At 33.5% G+C, this 20,636-nt stretch overlaps 1 protein-coding gene across 2 annotated transcripts in view; it reads left to right on the top strand.

Moving 5' to 3' along the window:
- The first annotated feature begins 549 nt into the window (after positions 1-549).
- LOC115878808 (transcription factor E2F1-like) overlaps positions 550-20,636 on the top strand; it is a 34,202-nt gene continuing 14,115 nt past the window's right edge. Inside the window, exons 1-4 of one of the 2 annotated variants that reach the window (XM_030895502.1) lie at positions 550-665; positions 9,900-9,997; positions 10,880-11,022; positions 12,925-13,372. In XM_030895502.1, the coding sequence (XP_030751362.1) occupies positions 9,945-9,997; positions 10,880-11,022; positions 12,925-13,372 (644 nt within the window). In that variant the 5' untranslated portion in view covers positions 550-665; positions 9,900-9,944. Of the gene's footprint in view, positions 666-7,152; positions 7,746-9,899; positions 9,998-10,879; positions 11,023-12,924; positions 13,373-20,636 lie in introns of those variants that run through there. The other variant, XM_030895449.1, reaches the window with a different exon arrangement.

The raw sequence follows: 20,636 nt of genomic DNA, 5'->3' as shown, positions 1-20,636 counted from the left end.
AATTTTTAGTAATAGAGATTGACCTCGCCAAAATTATCATCGACTGTCATTCCCCAGCCGTCTATGACGCCGGTTTTTTTCGATCGTACGGTAGACATTGTACTGAATTTAATTCTATTAAATTATAGATTCCTTCCTGTTCCCCTACAAATGTATATTTTAAAAAGGTATTTTCAATAGATTTGTCTCCCCTCTTTTATTCTCCATTGTTGCCCAATTTCTTTCAAAACTTTTAAAGTAGTTATTAAGGTATTATTTTTCATTTTATAAACCCTTAGTTCTTGATACGTGTATAATGATAATTATAACACAAAAAGAGATTATCAACGTTCAAATTATAAGCCCTTCGTGGGTAATTAATATAGTTAATTATTCTATTCAGATGTGTAATGAAGTTTTTTATATTTTAAGACATTTAAAAAAACTGTTTTAAGATACAAAACATTTTAAAAGATTATTAAGTTTGAATTAAATTAAAATGTAATTTTTAATTTTACAAAATAATTTGATTTCCTGTAAAATTGGCGTCACCGCATGTGTAAAGTATGCATTTATTTTGTTCCATTCAAGCAGAAAAAGTACTGTTCCACTGTTTCATATCATACTTCTCGTGAATACCGTATATTTACATGTAAAGTGATCCAATTTGTATGGTAAACATCAAGGTAAGTAAGGTTTCAACGAGAGGAAAGGTTTTATGTATGAAAAAACATTGTATTTTTGGTTATCGGCGTAAAAATTCATGAAAAATGAGGTTGACAGAACCGGGAATCATACAGATAGCGCTAATTTATGCGACGTTGCCGGAATGTCGAAAACATACCTAATATTTTATTCAGAACGCGTTTCCAAAAGTTACGTGTAATAGGTAACGTTAATTTTTAAATTTTAATTTAAAATTAAATAAGAAGGATAGACGAAAGTGTTACGTATCAGAAAATATACCGGGTGGTACATCGTCGTTAGACAATATTGGCTTCCTTGTTGACTTTACAGCGAAGTCATAAATAGGTTTTTTAAAGGTCTGCGTATGCTGAACACACATGCCATATTTGAATAATTTTCAACAAGCCGATTTTATCAAAAACTCTTTCAAAAACTGCATCTATTTTCAAATTAAAATTGAACAGGTAACAATGCAAAACCAGGCAAATGCCAACATTCCTCAAATTGCCAACCTATGTTTTTGTGAGTGTCAAATTGTATTTTATCTACCGTATGATCGAAAAAAACGGCGTCCAGTTAGCTGGGAAATAACAATGATATTTCCCATATACATTTATATATAAATTGACAGCGATTTTCATTTCATAGCCATGCAGCATCGCTGACGCCATTATTTTTTCGATCATACGGTACTTTTTTTAATTAATTCAGGTTTTTGCCTTATTCTAACATGTTTAAAATTACAAAAATGCATTTCGGGCATACTAATCGCAGGTACCTTAACATAGTAGTGTATAGCACAACAAATTACATTTGACAATAAGGAATTCATAGGTTGCCAACAAGTATGTTGACCTTTACCAGGTTTGGTATTGTCATCTGTTCAGTTTAATTTTAAAAATAGATGCAGTTTTTCTAACCTATTTACTGTAAAATTAATAAGGGAGCCAATATTTGGACAGTTCAAAATTTGCATGGGATTTCCTATGTTGCCAACAACGATGAACCACCCGGTATATTAAATATATTACACATTTACTTTGAAGGCAATATAATATGAACATAATGAACTATATTTGGATCTAAAATATAGGAAATTTGTTATAATAAAATTAGTAAATCTTACTATAGCTTGTTCAACGATTTTTTAATGTTACGTCATATACTGTCGTATTCTTTCTCTCACATGATTATCGTTGAACTATCGCTGTTCAAACTATACCTAGTCAATATTGGACTTTACATAGGTGCTACGCAAATGTGCTAAAGAATACAAGGACCAATAATACCCGACACCAAATTATTACCATGTCTCCAAACAGTGCCATGCCACTGCCACATATTTTTCTTAACTTAGCTGCTTGGTGTGTACAGCTATGGTGTGTATATGCTGCTTATTTAGGTGGTATCATAATAATTAATTATAAAAAACGTATTAAAATGTTAACAAAATGTACAAAACTAGTATCGACATATAGCACATATTATCAAGTACATATAATATCAGAAAAATAATTATTAAATTCAATAAGAAAATGCTAAAAAGGTGGACTGAACTGTTTATTTACCTATGAAACCTAACTCCTGGCTCTTTCTTATCGTTGCGGCATAAACATAAAAGCTGAACAAATCACCATTGTAATTGTAATAAAATTTATACATAACTCACAACACACAACAAACTATTAAACGTGTCCTTGTATTCTTTAGTCATTGGATTGGTACTATTACTATTACTGTATCAAAACCAAAGTTTACAGAATAATATTTAATTATTAATTATTAATTAAATTAAATTCTGTAAACTTTTTCAAAACTAAAGAGGAGTTTACTTTCTTTTTGGTAGATAATAACTAAGTCGGCTTTATGGCTTTATCACATAGAAAAATCCTTGAAATGAAATATTAAACGCTTTTGCCCTAATTTTACTGACATTTTTGAAATTTATTTGCTACCGCCCTTTAATAGCAATTTTAAATGTCGGTCAGCCCTTAAGAGCGCACGTATAAGGGTTTGTACATCGTCGTACCAGGTACCTACCTAAGTCTAAGTTTCTTGGAAGAGCTCATAATCATTTGAATTGAAAAAAAAACTTTTGTCGGAACTTTTAAGATTATAATATGAATCGGAACAGGTACATAACAAAGAAAAAATAGGATTTTACCTAGATAGTTTGTTAATTATATTAGATTAGATTCTTCGAGGTGGCTATCGGTCTGATCCACTGCGACCTTTTCAGATCTATTGTGGTCCTCTTCTGATCCTTAGGTTATATTCAACAGTCCTATCCTTTTCAAAAGTCTAGAAAGTTGAGACTGAACGAACACTCCATATAGCTCTTTGTCAGTAGCCTATCAATTGCTAAAGATGTGATTTATTTCATATACAAGTATTTTATTGACAATAATAATAATAGCTCCCGTATATAGCGTCTAACGTCTTGGGACTTGGGAGTAGCAAGGTACAGCTTGCCATACTAGAGCCGTTCGGTATACAGGGAAGGTAATGTGGCTAGCACTACGCTTCAACCGCCTATTATTACCTCAGGATTGTGAATCCCAAGTACTCATTTAAGGTTGAGTCGACCTAGGTACCCAAACTATTTTTATTTTAATAAAAATAGTCGGGTGTGGGATTCGAACCCACTACCTTGAGATTGGTAGACGAGAGCCCCTACCTCTACGCCACCGGGCACCCTATTTGATTGATCAGATACAAAATAAAAGCGATACCAATTAAACTTTTAGTTACGTAATCGAGGGCGCGATTTTAAATTCATTTAAAAAGGGAAATTTAAATTCCAGACTAACTGGAATTTAAATTTCCCGCTGGGGATTCAGATGATAGCTATGCTGTAAAAAATGTCAAGTTTAAAATTTATTTCCTGACTTTGTCATTCGTTTTGACATTTTAGTTTTGTATTACGAGTTTTTGGTTTAAATAAATATTGTTGTGATACTTTAAGCTTAAAAATGTTTACTAGCAGAGCTTGCAGTCGAACATTGTTCTTTCTAAAAACTATTTTAGTGCGAAGTGTATGTACAAGATACCTTAATAGCAGTTGCAAAAAACTCATCGCAACCTTAGAATATTTTGAACGAGAAAGCGGCAGTAATGACCCTTTTTGTCCCTTAAGTGGTGTCAAGGAGGTGAGTTTTGTTGATGATAAATAATAACTGTTTTTTTCTATAATTAATTTATATTTCCTAAAATATTTTTATTAAAAGAGAATATATAAAAGTGGACAACGCTGGCGCTGTGCCGTTCAACCTAATTAACGTCATTAAAAGTTTAATTGGTATGAACTATGGAGGGCTTTTAGACTCCATAATATGAACCAATGACTAAAGGATACAAGCACATATAAGGCCCATATACGGGCTGCAGCAGAATTTGTGATGTTAGACGCCATCATATTGGAGCCTACGGATGAGTCACCACTTCGTCAACAGCGACAATTTTAGCGATTTTTAATAATCTGTCGTTTGTAGTGATCTTTGTATAATCTTTATTACAATGGTGATGGTGTTCAGCTTTCAAGTGTAAAAGCCGCAACGATAAGTAAATAAACAGTCCACTCCACGTTTTTAGCGTTTTCTTATCGAATTTGCTAATTATTTTTCTGATACTATATGTACTTGATATGCGCTATATGTCGACACCAGTTTTATACCTTCTGTTAACATTTTAATACGTTTTTTTCGTACTTAATTAGTATGATGCCACTGCCTACACCATAGGCGCAGTCAAAACATTTATCAGAAATCTAAATATCCAGTTAAGCAGCTAAGTTAAGAAAAATATTTGGCCACGGCACTGGTGCCATGGTAACAATTTGTTCAGGGTTATATGTCCTTGTATTCTTTAGTCATTGGTATTTGAATACGTATTTTCTTTTTCATTGGTATTGAACCATACGTATTTTCTTTTTATATTTGAAATACCTTTTTTAATTTCATCTTGTATCTTGTATTTAGATACATTTTTTAGTATCTTAGTATTTTAAAAATACTTAGTTTGCCAAAATAGGTACTCTTACTAATTATTACCTTTTATTTTTAATCTAAGATTATTACATTATTACCTATGCCTATTTTTTACTATACAAGGCATCCAATCATATGTATCCGTATTAAGTGTGACGAAATATCTAAGCAACCTTTGCAAAATCTTAATGAAACAATGAAAACGTTGAAACTACCCCCTTTTAAAGTAAAAGAAATTCATTTTAAAGCGAATAATATGTAGCTTGTTCAAAGCAAATAGAAGAAGCCATATAAAGTCACAAGGCGATAAAGACACATATCATGGTTGTCTATTAGCCAAACTAATAGGAATCCAATACACACAACCAAATTTATATGGAATCATCTATTATTATTCATAATTTTTGAGCCGTATGAAAATTTTGTGTTTATGAATAAAACTCAGTCCTTACCAATGACTTTTAATGAAAAATAATCCATATAGCAATAAAAAAAAATTAATCAGTTCCCAAAATAAACAAAATGGTATTTTTTGGTTTCTGAAACGAAATTAAGATTTAAACTTTTAATGGCCAAAAAGCAAAAACAAAATTGATAATTTTAATATTCCTTGTTGCCACCTCTAGCCCTTATGCAAGCTTCTATTCGCGCTGGCATGCTTCTTATTAAATTATCAACGTTGTCTTGGGGTATGTTTTCCCATTCTGCTAATGCTGCATCAATAAGCTGTGCAAGATTTTCTGTATTGTTTCGACGAGCTCTAACCCTTCTTTTGAGCTAGTCCCACAAGTGTTCGATAGGCTTTAGATCTGGTGAACATGCAGGCCAGTCCAAAACTATGACACCTTCCGTTTCAAGACATTCTCTAGTCACTCTGCTTGTATGGGCAGGTGCACTATCGTACAAGAAGTTAAAATTACCGATTATATTACCAATTACAGTTCTCGAAAATCTAACGATTGGGTCTAGCACCAAGTCAACATATCTCCGACCCGTTAAAGACTGTTGAAGTGGTAAGAATGGAGTTTTTGCTCCCAGTATAATACCTCCCCAGAACATTATAGTTCCTCCTTTGTATCTTGGTACAGATTTGGCAGCCTGAAGTCGCGCTCGTCTTTCTGGAGCTCCGAGAACCCGAATTTGATGGTTATCTGATCTTAGGCCAATTCTGGCCTCATCCGAAAAAAGAACATTTTGCCAATTCTCAGTTGTCCAGTTTTGATGTTGAAGGCATCAATTTAGCCGGTCAATTTTATTTTGCCGAGATAATTGTGGGATCCGTAACTCTCTCCTACTGTAAAATCCTCGAACACGAAGCCTTTTTGTTATGATTTCAACTAAAACGTTCACACCTGTAGCTGCCAGAAGTTGTCTTTGTAGCTCTGGATGAGAAACATTGGGATTTATTCTAGCAATTTGGCCCACAAGGCGTTCTTGTTGTTCTGTTGTGACTCTTTGAACACTTTGTCTGGTCCTATCCTTGTGTGTTCCTAATTCCAAGTACCTTGCATATGTTTTCGATACAACACCCTGGATAACGCCTACTACCGTATGATCGAAAAAAAATGGCGTCCAGTTGGCTGGGAAATGACGATCGATGACATTTCCCATATAAATTTACATATAAAATGACAGCGATCTTCATTTCCCAGCCAACTGGACGCCGTTTTTTCTCGATCATACGGTATCTCTGCTAGGTCCCTCTGGCGCGTTCCTTGTTCGGTGAGAGCATTAATTCTTCCTCTCTGTACATCTGTTAATCCAACATAAGGCATTTTTTATTTTTTTGGATTTAATGAAAATTACCGGACAATCGTGGTTTTACTACTGAACACAAAATTCAAAAGAAAATAAATTGCCGCAGTCGTTTATTCTTTATTATCATGTTTATTTACAACAAAAAGCCTTATCTTAAAGTCGTATACCAATTTTCATCCTTGCAAGAAATTTAGTCAGAAATAAAGAGTAATCACTCTTTATTTCACTCTCCATATAAGTTTGGTTGTGTGTATATCATAAAAAGTCTTAAAATGGAAATCTTAAAATATTGCGACAGTTTGCTAGATGCTATTGAAGAAAACATAAACAGACGTTTTAAGTAATTTTAAGTTAATTTATCGAGATCTACCAGCCCTGAAAATATTTGTACTTATTTAACACTCGCCCTGTATTTTTACAGGGCACTCAGAAAACGGGAATTAAGCCGGCCATATTAATTCCCCATCGCGCTCTACCTAATTTTGTTCATATACTCCTTCCTAAATCTTTTTATTCAAAGACTAGAATATCAAACCAATATAATAATACAAAAAATTGTATAAATAAAGGATTATTTATTTGTTTTTGACAATCAGCTGTGTAGCATTCACATTTTTTAAGGAATTCCGAATTAAAAACGTGGCAACGGTGCGTCGCCCGCTGTTGACAGCTCTGTCTCCCCCCTCCCGCTGCTTTTGACGATTTGACGTTCCTCAAAAGCAGCCATATTTGTTTACATTCTATTACTGATCCGTTTTTAAGGTTACTTCGTTTTTGAAATTAAATTTGTTCAACTGTATGAGTACAAACGTCCCCTTCAAAGTTGTCTCATAAATTAGCGGTTTTCTTAAAGTCCCCAAAGTTCCGTAAATTTACCGATCCGTACAGCTGTCCCGTCAGGTAAAAAAAATAATTCTGTGGGATCATCTGTGAGAAGATCAAGTTGCGCATGCGGAACCCTTCGCGCCAACGTTCCGGACATATGGCAGATGTTTTGTAATATCAGTCAAAAGTGTACACGCCAAGTCGATTTTTAAGCCGGATATTTCTCTAATTTCTCGCTGTTCGGGGGGTCTTTTTTAGTTCTGAAACAACCCGCGTGTAAATATCAACCTTCCCGAATATGATTCCGTGAAAAAATCAGTTTTCTATAGGTATTTCGATGTTTTTTCAAGCAGTTTTACCCGTACCTTTCGAGTCGGTTCGCTCGTCGGAAACCATTTTGTTCAAACAGCTCCAACATGTGAAAATTCCGGTAGTATTGACAGAAAAACTGCAGTTTTACGTATGCTGATACCAGTCGTTGGTCCAGGGACCAAAAACTTCTAAAAACCAGTAAGTTTAATCACGTTTTTCCCTGTTTAAAGTCGATTGAAATCAGATCGTAATGGCGGTCCTATATGCCTGACAAATCGCGTCCCTTTGACCGTTAAAAAACAACCCCCGCCCTTTTGGGTAGGGTAGATCAGGGTACTATACATTTATATAAACCCTTCTCATATTTTAGCTAATTCAAATTCAAAAATTACGATCTTATCTAGCTTTGTAACGTCATTATTTCAAGATGCGTTTGAAGCTGTTGACTTTTGTTTATGTGGTCACTCCCTTTTACATTCCAACGGTTTTCCAGTACTTTTTATATTAATAAGAATAAAATAGTAATTCTTTACGAAGTTCAAATGAATTGAAATTAAAAAACGATTTCCTTGCTTGATCTATATCGAATTTTACGTGCTAAAAAGAAACATAAAAATATAATTTTTAATAACAATAAATAAACATATATTTTTATGGTGTATTGTTCAGATTTTTAATTTTACTGAAAATTCTATGCTTTTCTAATGCGATTTAAGTAGTTTTCCTTTAATTTTGGGCTCACGTGTCAATTTTACGGAAGCTTTAGGTTAGATTTGCGTTGGCATTCACATTTTCAATAGAGGTAAAATCACTTAATTTTTGTTACACCATATATCGCTTTAAAAGAAAGTTACTGTGTGTTTACGATCTTATTATCTTTATTTAATTTGTTTTATATTTTATTGGTTTATGGTAAAAAAGTAGTAACGTTGTTTTGTTATAAAACCAAATATTTGAGGTTGTTTTCATAATGTAAAATAATACTGCTTGATGTCCATCTAATTAGTTTTTTTTATACTATTACCACACATTAATTTTATAATAGTTCAAGAAAAATAATTTAGTTTTTATTAAAATGTTGAATTTTTGATCTGAAATACTGAGTCATAACTTAATATGAATCTAGCGTTCAGTGACCAGCAAAAAGTAGTGTTATTTGATTCTAGTGAAGTCTGTTCAATGAGAGAACGAATTATTTTGACGATGACGTTTAAAAAATTACTTATTATACAGCCATACAGTTTATTGTAAACTAGGACTTTGAATAAAAAGATTAAGGAATTAGTTAATGCTATCCATGTCCAAGGGTGATCCTTGACAGTTCTGTTTGACGATTCATTTGACACATTTGAATTTGACTCGAAATTTTGTGGATTTGTCAGTATTTACTGAGCTTATTTTATGTTATTTATTACTTATTCTACAACTGGTACCTAGCTGTTTAAAGGTAGTAAGAAGGAAATTAGGACACTATTAGGATATGATTGCGATTTATCGAAAAATACTTTAAAATAGTTGGTCGTGTAGCGTGCGGTAGGTCGGGGTTAAAAATCGAGGAAAATAATGGAATAACTTTTCACTAGTAAGTGACATACGTGTAGTCAACCGATCATTTATGAAATTCACTTAAAATTAACTATCCTTGCATTTTGCTTTTATTTACTACTTGTCAAAGATTAGATGTCCAAGAATTTAGATACGTCAATTTGACTTGGTTAAACATGTTTTTCGCTTCCTCCAAATATTTCTTATACATAAATATATCTAAGTTTTTTGATATGCTCTTTCCTTAATCTTTTTATTCAAAGAAACTAGGGCTGTATTCCTTTGTAAAACCAGGTTAAACAGTCTCATAACTTTGTAGAAATGTCAAATATTGACGTTCTGTAGAACTATTATTTTTACCCGTGCTTCATTCATATTTTCAATGTCTGAAAAAAAATAGGGTAATTACCAAAAATAGTTTGTAAAGCATGGTCCACACGTATGACTTATCCTATGGTTTGCTTGCGTCGACAAAACATTTTGCAACTTTGTGACTCTCCCAATTCCTTATGTCACGTTTAAATCATCGGATCATTTAAATGCACTTGCATGTGGTTAATTTCCCTTGCTTTAATCTGACGCGCTCCAGTTTTTCTAACGATCAATTTGTATTTAACACTCTGATCGGCTACCCTGCACGCATGACCCTGTATAAAGGTTCATGTATGGTGGTGCTAAACAGGGTGCAAGGGTTTCTCTCCTTTTGTTATTCTTAGACTAACCTACTATAAGAAAATGTATTTTACTTAAAATTTATTGTTTTTTTTTCTGGTTTTGGAATTTAAGAATCTAAATTTATTTTTGTAGTTTCTTTACACTTTATCAATGACTCATCAATAGCAAGTACACAAAATGCCAAAAGCAGCAGGAGTTCGACGCAATGATAGTCCTGCGAAACCTTACAGGTATTTTAGTTAGAAAAAAAGAACTGGCTAAATTACCGTCGGCGATACAGACAATTAGCGAAAAAAATACCGTCGTTGGACGGTTTTATTAACATGAATACCGGCGAAAAACGTGGTAAATCTTTCAAGCACACCGGTTGATACTGAATAAAAGAATACCGCCGGTATATTTTAGTTATACCGCCATACTGCCGGTATATTTTATTTATACCGCGATACCGTCGGTATACTTTTTTTAATAAACACCGCCTTTATTTTATCAAATTTTATGTGTTATCGTTTTAAGTGCCGCGATTAGGTACTGTTGTCGAAATAAAACTACATTTTTTTACATAGAAAAACAGATGCAAAATAAGCAAGCGATGAACACCAAACTTTTTTATCACCTAATCGAAATGCAAGTATAAAGGTTATGTTGTCATTTCGAAATGAGTTCGTCAGAATGGAGGGACTCAATACAGACATTAAAGAGGTTAATGTGTAGCTATACTTGTAGTCCTCGTATTCAAATCATGCTTACAGCGTGTTTTGATTGCTTTTGTTTTACTCTTTTGTTTTTTTTGTTTTTCTCTGTTTGCTTTTGATTTTAAAATTGAATGTTTTATAATTATCAAAAATATTAACGACAGCTTAGTCAAGTCAAAAAACGAAAAATGTAAAGATTTTAAGTTTTGATTTCGGAGGCATTTGATGTATAAAATGCCGCCGGTATTGGAGGGAATTTAAGTACCAGGCTAAAAATATCGCCGTCAACGTCAAATTAATTAAATTTTCCAGCGGTATTTACAGATAGAAATATCATACCGCCGACGGTTGTTTAGTCAGTGCGTTCAAAAAAAACCTTTGATTAGGAGGTATTATTCTATAATAATATTTCTGCAGGACTATGCATTCTACGCCTGACATGACTGTCATTAAGGATTACAATAATATCAAGCAAGAGTTCACCCCTAGTCCGCATATGATCGATCATGCTTATGGGGTGACTCCTAGAAATCAACTGATGACCAACACACCACATGCAGGTTGGTACTTGTTTATTTACTTTCATAGAGTAATAAGTTGGATTGTACAGGGTGTCCCATTTTAGTTGAAATCATACAGTATCTCCGTTATTCGTGAAGATAGAAGAGTGCGGTTTGCACAAACCTGTGCCACTTTTTTTGAAAATTTCGCAATTTGGGACAGCCCCTGTATCTCCGTTATTATGAATGATGCTTGAGGTGAAAAGTGATTCTTGTAGAACTTTTTACGTAGAATACAGTGGCGTAGTCTGTTTTTCTACGAAACAAATAGTTTTGAAAATATGAACTTAAGTTATGTTTTTTCAAATGGAATACTCTGTATATTTTATAAATCACATGATCCGCCTTGCTATAAGCTTCTCAAATATATATATCGCTCTATATTTATTTTCATTATTTACTGCAATATTTAAAATATATCATTTTCTTATTAGCAGGCCGTGATAAATAACAAAATCAAAATGGTATCTTCTAAAATAGAATAATCACATTAAAATTTTATTTGGAATTGATATATTTTACTTTTGAATGCGGTGTGCAAATATCTAAAAGCTTGCATTATTAAAGCATTTTCCAGGAGTTCGACATCGTATTAGTTACCACGATATATTTCATATTATTTCAAAGATCCCCAAAATCAGAAATCGAGAACTGACAAATCCAGGAATCAGGGAGGCTATCATATGGGTACATTGGTTCCAATTCATTGATTTGAGACATAATAATTTAACAAAATTCTAATTTTTTCGTTTTAAGTTAAGTTGTGAGGGGGAGCCCTATCTTGCTGAAAGTATATTTCACGTAAATTACCTAAAGGAATATTTAAAAGTTCCGATACGATAGCTTCCAAGATTTACAAATAGCGGTAGAGATTTAAGTTTCCCTAATATACAGGTGTCCCAGAAATAAGTGCAAGTATTTTAACTGGCACAGAAACATGCCTATGAGGTTTTTTTCACGAAAAAAAATTTTGAAAATTCGGAATTTTTTGGAATTTTTTTTTAGTTTTTAGTTAAAAACATAGTTTCTTGATAATATGGCAACATAGGTAGTAGATTAAATTTACAAGAAAGAAAATCCAGAAAAGATCCAGTGGTTCTCAAAATTTTAGTAAAAAATCATTTTTTTTGGAAATTTTCAAAGTAAAATAACTCCGTTATTTTGGATTTGAAAAACGATAAAGAGAAAATATGTTTCTTTTATCGAGATCTACCACCCCTTAAAATACTTTCACTTATTTCTGGGACACCCTGTATAAAGAATTAATTAGTGGCTCTCAAAATAAAACAAGAGACAGATAGCAGTGTACTTTAATAATACATATAATTATTTAGTTTCCTTTATTATCAATCATGGCCTACTAATAAATATGATCTTTTAATATATTATTTTTAAATATTGCATTAAATAGTGAAAATAAATAGAGAGTGTATATATATATTTTTGAGAAGCTTATAGCAAGCCAAATCATATAATTTATAAATATACAGGGTGTTTCATTTACGAAAGCATAACTTTAGTTCATATCTTTAAAAATATTATTTTCGTAGAATAACAGACTACGCCACTGTATTCTACGTAAAAAGTTCTACAATAAACAGTTTTCATCGTCTCAATACCTTTAACAATAACAGAGGTACAGGGGGTGTCCCAAATTGCAAAATTTTCAAAAAGACCCTGTAGCTCAGAAACGAAGAGGGATATGAAAATTTTGTTTCCGGCATCTTCCGTTTAACAAAAACGTGGCATAGGTTTGTGCAAACCGCACCCTTCTATCTTCACGAATAACGGAGATACTGTATGATTTCTACCAAAATGTGACACCCTGTACAGGGTGTCCCATTTTTATGTGTTGACGCTTTAAAACGCGCCATAATAAGTAATTACAAAAATCACTTTCAGCACCTTCTGTTAAAAGAAAACTGAACTTAGAATCGCAAAAATTGGTCGTACCGTTTGCTCACAAACACGAATTCAAAACGCCTCAACCGAAAAAAACAAAGAAACAACCTGTACTAAGGAAACCACGGTACGACACGTCTCTCAGTCTCCTAACGAAAAAATTCTCAGATTTACTGCAAAAGAGTCATAATGGTGTGGTTGATTTGAATAAGGCTTCGATAGATTTAAATGTACAAAAAAGGAGAATATATGATATAACAAACGTACTAGAAGGTATCGGGTTGCTGGAAAAGAAATCTAAGAACAATATCCAGTGGCGGGGGGGCAAGGACAGGGGTAGTTTCTTGACGATGAAAAAAAAGCTGAAAATGTTGGAAGACAGGGAAAATCAGCTGAACAGGCAGATAGATTTGGCAACGGAAGAATTGAGGAAATTGACAAATGACAAGTAAGTTTAATTATTTGTAGTTTTTTACCTTTGAATAAAAAGATATTTAATAAAGGAAGGAGTATAATACTATCCGTGTAGTCATGCGTGGTAGACGGAGTAGGTCCCTAGTGTATGGATCCTTGACAGCTCTGTTTGACGATTCATTTGACATATTTGAATTTTATTCTAAATTTTCTGGATTTGTCAGTCTTTCGTGAACTTATGAGTAGTAGTAGATCTCAGTCAAATCGAGGGAAATAACGGAATAACTTTTGACTAGTAAGTAACTATTATATATAATATACACACGCATAGAAAACCAATCATTCATGGAATTCACTTAAAATTAACTAATCATATATTTTTTCTTGCATTTTTGCTTTTATTCAAGAGAAGAGTCAAAGATTAGATGTCAAAGAATTTAGATACGTCAATTTGACTTGCTTCAGTAGCGTATCGGATGTTTGTGTTAGTAAATAATTATTATAACATCTATTTTTATAAGAATTATATATTTTCATAACAATTTTAATAACTACCAACATTTATTGACAACGTAAAATAAAACAACAAATTATTGAGTCTACCCTACATCATATTTTTACACGTTTTGAATAAAATTAGAACAGCACTGATAAACTGGAATTTAAGTCGGCCATTTTTGAATTTTTTGAAATGCTCCTTCCTTAATCTTTTTATTCAATGTTTTTATACACCTTATACACTGATTTTTATGAAATATCGTATACAGGGCGATCAAGAATGATTGAAATAGTTACTAATACAGTGTGTGGGGATTTTAGGAGTTGGATTAGGGAATGCAATCCCGCACCAAAATCTCAATCCCGTAAACCCGCGGGATTAAAGCAATCAATCCCGCGGATCCGCAAAATTCCGGGATTGTAAACAATAAATGCTCTTTTTTCTCTCTCCGCTTTTGGGATGCGGTTTGGACCAGGTTTTAGACGCATCTATTGTGATTAAGATGCTATGTGGTTTTCGAAAATATATTTAGCGAATTCTCGTATACAGGGTATTTTATAATAGTGTACAAATTTGGTCAAGAATCTTTTTTACCGAAAATTTACAATTTTTGAAAAATCAAAATTTTAACTATGTACGACTAATCTGTATTGAAATTAGAAAAAACAATTTGGTATTTTTTTTTAATTTTTTGTTTTAAGGAAAATACGATTTTTTTTCGAAAAATATGCATTTATAGTCATACATTTGGTCTTAAATGGTACAAAAGGCATTATACATTTTGCATAGGCCCACAGTATATTGATATAGCGTGTATCTTAAACTATCTGTACAGAAATTTGAACCGATGTATACAGGGTGTTCAAAAAATATATATTAAATAAACTTAAATTTTATTATAATTTATCTACTTATTTTATAAATAAAAATATTATTCTGATGTTGAAGTTTTTTTAACTTGTGTTGGTTATCTGCTTTCAGATACACTCTATATCAATAATTTTTTGGCATATGCAGAATGTACAAAGGTCTTTGTACCATTTAGGACCATCGTATAAAAAACGTCGTATTTTCCTTAAAACAAAAAAAAATAAAAACCCGATCAAATTGTTTTTTTCTAATTTCAATACAGATTAGTCGTACTTGGTAAAAATTTCGATTTTTTAAAAATTGTAAATTTGCGGTAAAAAAGATTCTTGACCAAATTTTCACTCTTATAAAACACCCTGTATACGAGAATTCGCTAAATATATTTTCATATTTTCGAAAACCATATAGTATCTTAATCACAATAGATGCATCTAAAACCTGGTCCAAACCGCTTCCCAAAATCTTTTTTAGTTCAAGAGATATTCAACTTTAAATTTACCCTAAAATTTTGCTTGTCCCGATAATTATGTCCGGCAGTTTATTTGACGTAATTGTCCACAAGTACTAGTTAAACGCTTTTTTTCGCTTAGGCACGCCAGAAAGAAATCTAACAATTAACTTGTTTATTTCACTTATTTTTAATGGCCAAGCCGTAAGGGGAATCCCCTGGTGTCGATCCCGCAGATCCCGCATGGTAAATCCCGCAACTTTGATCCCGCGGAATCACAACTAGGGAATGCATTTGCGGGATTGCATTTCCTAGTTGTGATTATTCATATTTTTCAACGTAAAAAATTACGATTTTTCAATACAACTATAGTGTTCAACATGGAAAAGTAATACTTATATTTATCACGACTTATTTTCATTCCGGTTTCAAAACGAGGTTAGAAATTGAACGTAATCGGTGAAATATCCTTTAATCAATACAGAATCGAAAACAATTATTTATTAAATATCAGAAACGTTATATAGTTGGACGATTTCAAAATACTGTTAACCAGGAAGTAACAAACGAAGATGGAACAATCTGATAAGCCTATATAAAACTACATTTTGGCTTTTAAATTTATAAAAATATATACAACTTTTTACTTCTAATTTCATATGTATTTTATTGTATATTGTACACCTTCCAAGATTTTTTTTGCAATAATTATGTAGTATAATATATATTTCAAATTATACCCCCCTCCCATACCCAAAAAAATCTTGAGGAATTTCGTAAAAAAACTGTTTTCTAGAAATTTTACATTTCGTATATTTTGATTGCAGTGATAATTTTTTTATGTTGTTTCGTTTTATATTTCAAGTGTGCGTACATCCGGATGATTTTTAGGCACATGTGTGATGTAATCATATTATTGTCTTAAAAGTCAATGACCTTATACATTAATTAAAATGGTAGATTGTCTTATTACACTGCTCTGTTTGTTGAATTGGGTACTATTTTTAAAATATGAATAATTTTGACCCTTTTTTCTCAAATTCCTCATTTTATCAAACGATAAAAAAGGCGTCAAAGACAGCTGGGGAATGACAGACGATGATAATTTTGGCGAGGTCAAGCTCTATACGGCCTTAAGAAGGTTGTAATTTTTATATTGAGTAAAAATGATTTTTAAATGGTGTAGTTTTAAATTCGAGAAAAAATAAACAGTTTTTTGAAAAAGACTTGTATGTCTGGAAACGTTCTATCCTTTTCTAATCTTTCTTTAATTAGCGTTAATGTTTGACGTTTTATGTCAATTTTTAGTAAAGACGTTTAGAGATTGACATCACCAAAATTGTAGTCGATTGTCATTCCCGAGCCGTGTTTGACGTCGGTTTTATTCCATCATAGGGTAAAATCATAATAACAATTTTGTAGTTTTTGGCTTATACATCAAGTTTTTCGTATTTGCTTTGAACCACCCTGTATATGCGATTTTTAACGTTTAGTATTAACAAAAAATCGAATTGTGTCGTATCCGCTTGTAAAATTTTTAACTAGAGTACTTACCAATTAACGGAGCTAATACAGACAAGTCTGGATAGCAAAGAAACAGCAATTTGTGCCTTCTTGGATATTGCGGGGGCGTTTGACAATATACCACATAAGGTGGTCAGGCGATCTCTAGAAACAAGAGGGGTGAACAGAACTATTATTCGCTGGTTTTGGGAAATGCTGTCAACACGAACAGCAGAGGCTCAGATGGGCACCAAAACTGTAGCTGTTAAAACAACGCAAGGAACTCCACAAGGTGGAGTAACCTCCCCTTTGCTGTGGAGCTTGGTGGTGGATGAACTACTAGATGAATTAACTCTAGCGGGAATACACTGCATTGGGTATGCAGATGACATAGTCATGATCGCTCGGGGGAAACATGAAGGCACCTTGTGTGATATTATCCAAAGAGGACTCCGTATCACTGAGAGATGGTGTAGGACTGTCGGGCTGAGTATCAACTCAGACAAAACCGCGATAGTGCCATTCACCAGAAGGCGAAGTCTGAAAAACTTGAAAAGAATCCAACTAGATGGAAAGGAAATACTGCCAACACAGGAAGTTAAATACCTGGGAATAACCCTGGACAGTAAACTCCTGTGGAACAGGCATATTAAGAACACTACCAGCAAAGCCATAAAGGCTCTCATGATATGCAGAAGACTGGCCGGAAATAGATGGGGCTGCTCCCCTAACATTTTGCGCTGGATGTATACCATGATAGTAAGACCCATGATTACTTATGGAGCAGTTGCCTGGTACACAAAACTGAGCAACGGACGGCAAGGCTAAACCTATGCAAAGTCCAGAGACTAGCATGTGTTTGCATCACAGGAGCCATGAGAACCTGTCCAACAGCAGCAATGGAGGTCATTCTAGATCTAACACCACAGCACATTGTCATTGGTAGATATGCCAATGCGACAATGGTTAGAATGGTCACTAACGGAATTAGTACTGGGAGAATTGGCAGATCAGGGGCTTGGAACACCCTCAAAAAGGAAATACCACTCCTGCAACTCCCAGTGGACGATATGCCAAGAACGTACAACTTTGACAAACATGTCAATGTAGTATTGAGCAATAAGAAGGATTGGAAGAGCGAAACGCTTGCCCAGCAGTTAAAAGACCATACCATAACTTGGTATACTGATGCTTCCAAAACCAATACGGGAATAGGGATCGGAGTGTTTGGGCCGAGAGCTAATTACTCCTGAACCAATGGGCACTTACCCTAGTATCCTACAGGCAGAAATCTACGCTATCGAGAGATGCGTACAACTTATCTTAGATAGGAACTATCGGAAACAAGAAATAGCCATCTTATCTGATAGTCAAGCAGCGTTAAAGGCGATCAACTCAGTATCAATCAATTCGAAATTAGTCAAAGAATGCATAGAGAAGCTGAATAAATTAGGCAAAGAAAACAAAGTCCTCCTACACTGGGTGCCTGCTCACCAAGGCATAGAAGGCAATGAAAAAGCAAATAATCTAGCTAGGAAAGGGACCAGAACCGTTCTGCTTTCCAAGTGGTAAACAACTCAAGGCGGAACTCAAGAACTTGGAAGATTCCATCCGCAACCTGGAATGGAAATCTTGCAATGGTCTAAGACACTCGAAGAAGTTTCTGAGGGCTTATGATCAAGAAAAATCACAGATCTTCCTGGGTCTGAGTAAGAACAATCTTCGGATTGTCACGGGGTTTTTAACAGGACACTGTCTCCTCAATGAACACCTCAGTAGATTGAAACTAAGAAGAAACGGCGAATGCACACCAGTACACCTCATCACTGAGTGCGCCGAGACGACAACCATTCGTGCCATGAATTTTGGTACGACTGATATTGGAGATGGAGAACTACCCTCTATAAAACCGTCCCAGATACTGGCTTTTGTCAAAGCCCTGGGACTGTATGATGAGTTATGATTCAAGAAAGGGGGACACAATGGATCTGTAAGGTCGAAGTGATTAACCCCCCTCCCACTTATTCTAAATTCTAAAAAAAAACTAGAGTACTATGTTCAGTTTTAAAGAAGCGACAATATCTGGAGAAGAACTATGTCTAGTTTTAAACATACTCTGTATAGGAATAAGCATCTTATCTTGTTTTCGTCACTCTGTATTCAAGATCGTTACATTATCACCTACCACATGTTTGAGTTTTGAGCTTCGATCCACTTGACTCCCTAGATCGTTACGATACACCGAACACATACAGGGTGGCGCAATATTCCAAAGAAGCTCTTTTTTCAGGCTAGAATACTTTAAATAAAAGAAATTAAGGAAGGCTAATAATAAGAAGCTAATAATAACCTCCATTTTTGACAGTTCTGTTTAACGTTTCAATTGACACGGAATGTGCCAGAACTTAAATTAACAGTGACATTATTGCGAATTCCAGAAAAATACTGTAAAATAGATATGCGGTAGATCTCGGTCAAAAATCGAAATAAAAATGGGAATAATTTTCACTGGGTGATAAGTAACTATATTTGATATCAATTAAACAAAAAAAAATTAGTTACGTAATCGAGGGCGCGATTTTCATGGACATATTCGGCGCCGGGCTGACTAACTCGAATTGAAATTTCGCGCTGGGGATTCAGGTGGTAGCTCTACTGTAAAAAATGTCAAGTTGCCACATTTGTTTATTTATTTCCTGACATTGTCATTCGTTTTGACATTTTAGTTTTGTATTACGAGTTTTTGGTTTAAATAAATAGTGTTGTGATACTTTAAGCTTAAAAATGTTTACTAGCAGACCTTGCAGTCGAACATTGTTCTTTTTAGAACCTCTTTTAGTGCACAAGATAGCTTAATAGCCGTAAAAAACTCATCGCAACTTTATTAGAATATTTTGAACGGGAAAGCGGTAGTAATGGCCTCTTATGTTCTTTAGGTGCTTTTAAGAAGGTGAGTTTTGTTATTTGGATTGATAAATAATAACTGTTTATATCTATACTCATATATAAAATCCTTACGTGACTGACATACTGATTAATCACGATCCTGCTCAAACCACTCAACGTAAGAAGCTCAATTTTGGCATACAAGTTGATTCTAGGGTGTAGGGGTTCGACAAGAGGGGATTTTTCGAAATTCCAGTTCCAAGAGGGTGAAACCACCCCTCAAATATTACAATATTTTTAGTTAAAAAACGGTCAAGTTTCCGAAAAAACGCTTAAACACGTATATTTTATTTTGTTTTTTTACATATTTTAAGATTTTTTAAAAATGTATACAGGATGTTTCGAAAAATCTGGTCATTGTTAATCACGATTCTGCTTAAAGCGCTTGACGTAAAAAGCTGATTTTTGGAAAACAGATTGACTTTAGGGTGTAGAGGTTCGATAATAAGGGATTTTTCGAAACTCGAATTCTAAGGGGGTGAAACTATCCCTCCAATAATAAAATATTTTTTATTTAAAAACCGGTGAGTTTTTCGGAAAAACTCTTAAACACGTATATTTTATTTTGTTGTTTTACATATTTTAAGATTTTTTATAAACTTATACAGGATCTTTCGGGAAAACGCTTGGACAAGCATAATTTATTTGTTTTTTTACATATTTTGAAATTTTTTAAAAAATCATACAAGGTGTTCCAAAAAGTTGGGTAATTTCTTAACCACGATTCTGCTTAAACTGCTTGACGTAAAAAGCTTATTTTTGGCAAACGGATTTTTCGAAAGTCAAATTCCAACGAGATGAAACTACCCTCAAATATTACCAAGTTATATAATAATATCGCCATATTGTTTTTTCTCATGCTGACATAAATGTGAGAAAATTTTATCCAGTTTGTATGTTAATGGAAATTCTTGCTTTGCTTTATCATCACCATTACAAATGATTAATTCGACGCGAACGAAGTCGCTGGTACACGCTAGTATTTATATGATTAATTAACTTTTGTTTCCTAAAGTACTTTGATTAAAAGAA

Source organism: Sitophilus oryzae, unplaced genomic scaffold (assembly GCF_002938485.1).
Source record: "Sitophilus oryzae breed Bouriz unplaced genomic scaffold, Soryzae_2.0 scaffold_1000_pilon_pilon, whole genome shotgun sequence".
Classification (NCBI taxonomy): Eukaryota; Metazoa; Arthropoda; class Insecta; order Coleoptera; family Curculionidae; genus Sitophilus; species Sitophilus oryzae.
Note: the sequence above shows the minus strand (reverse complement) of the source record. Positions and strands in the feature narration are given on the sequence as shown.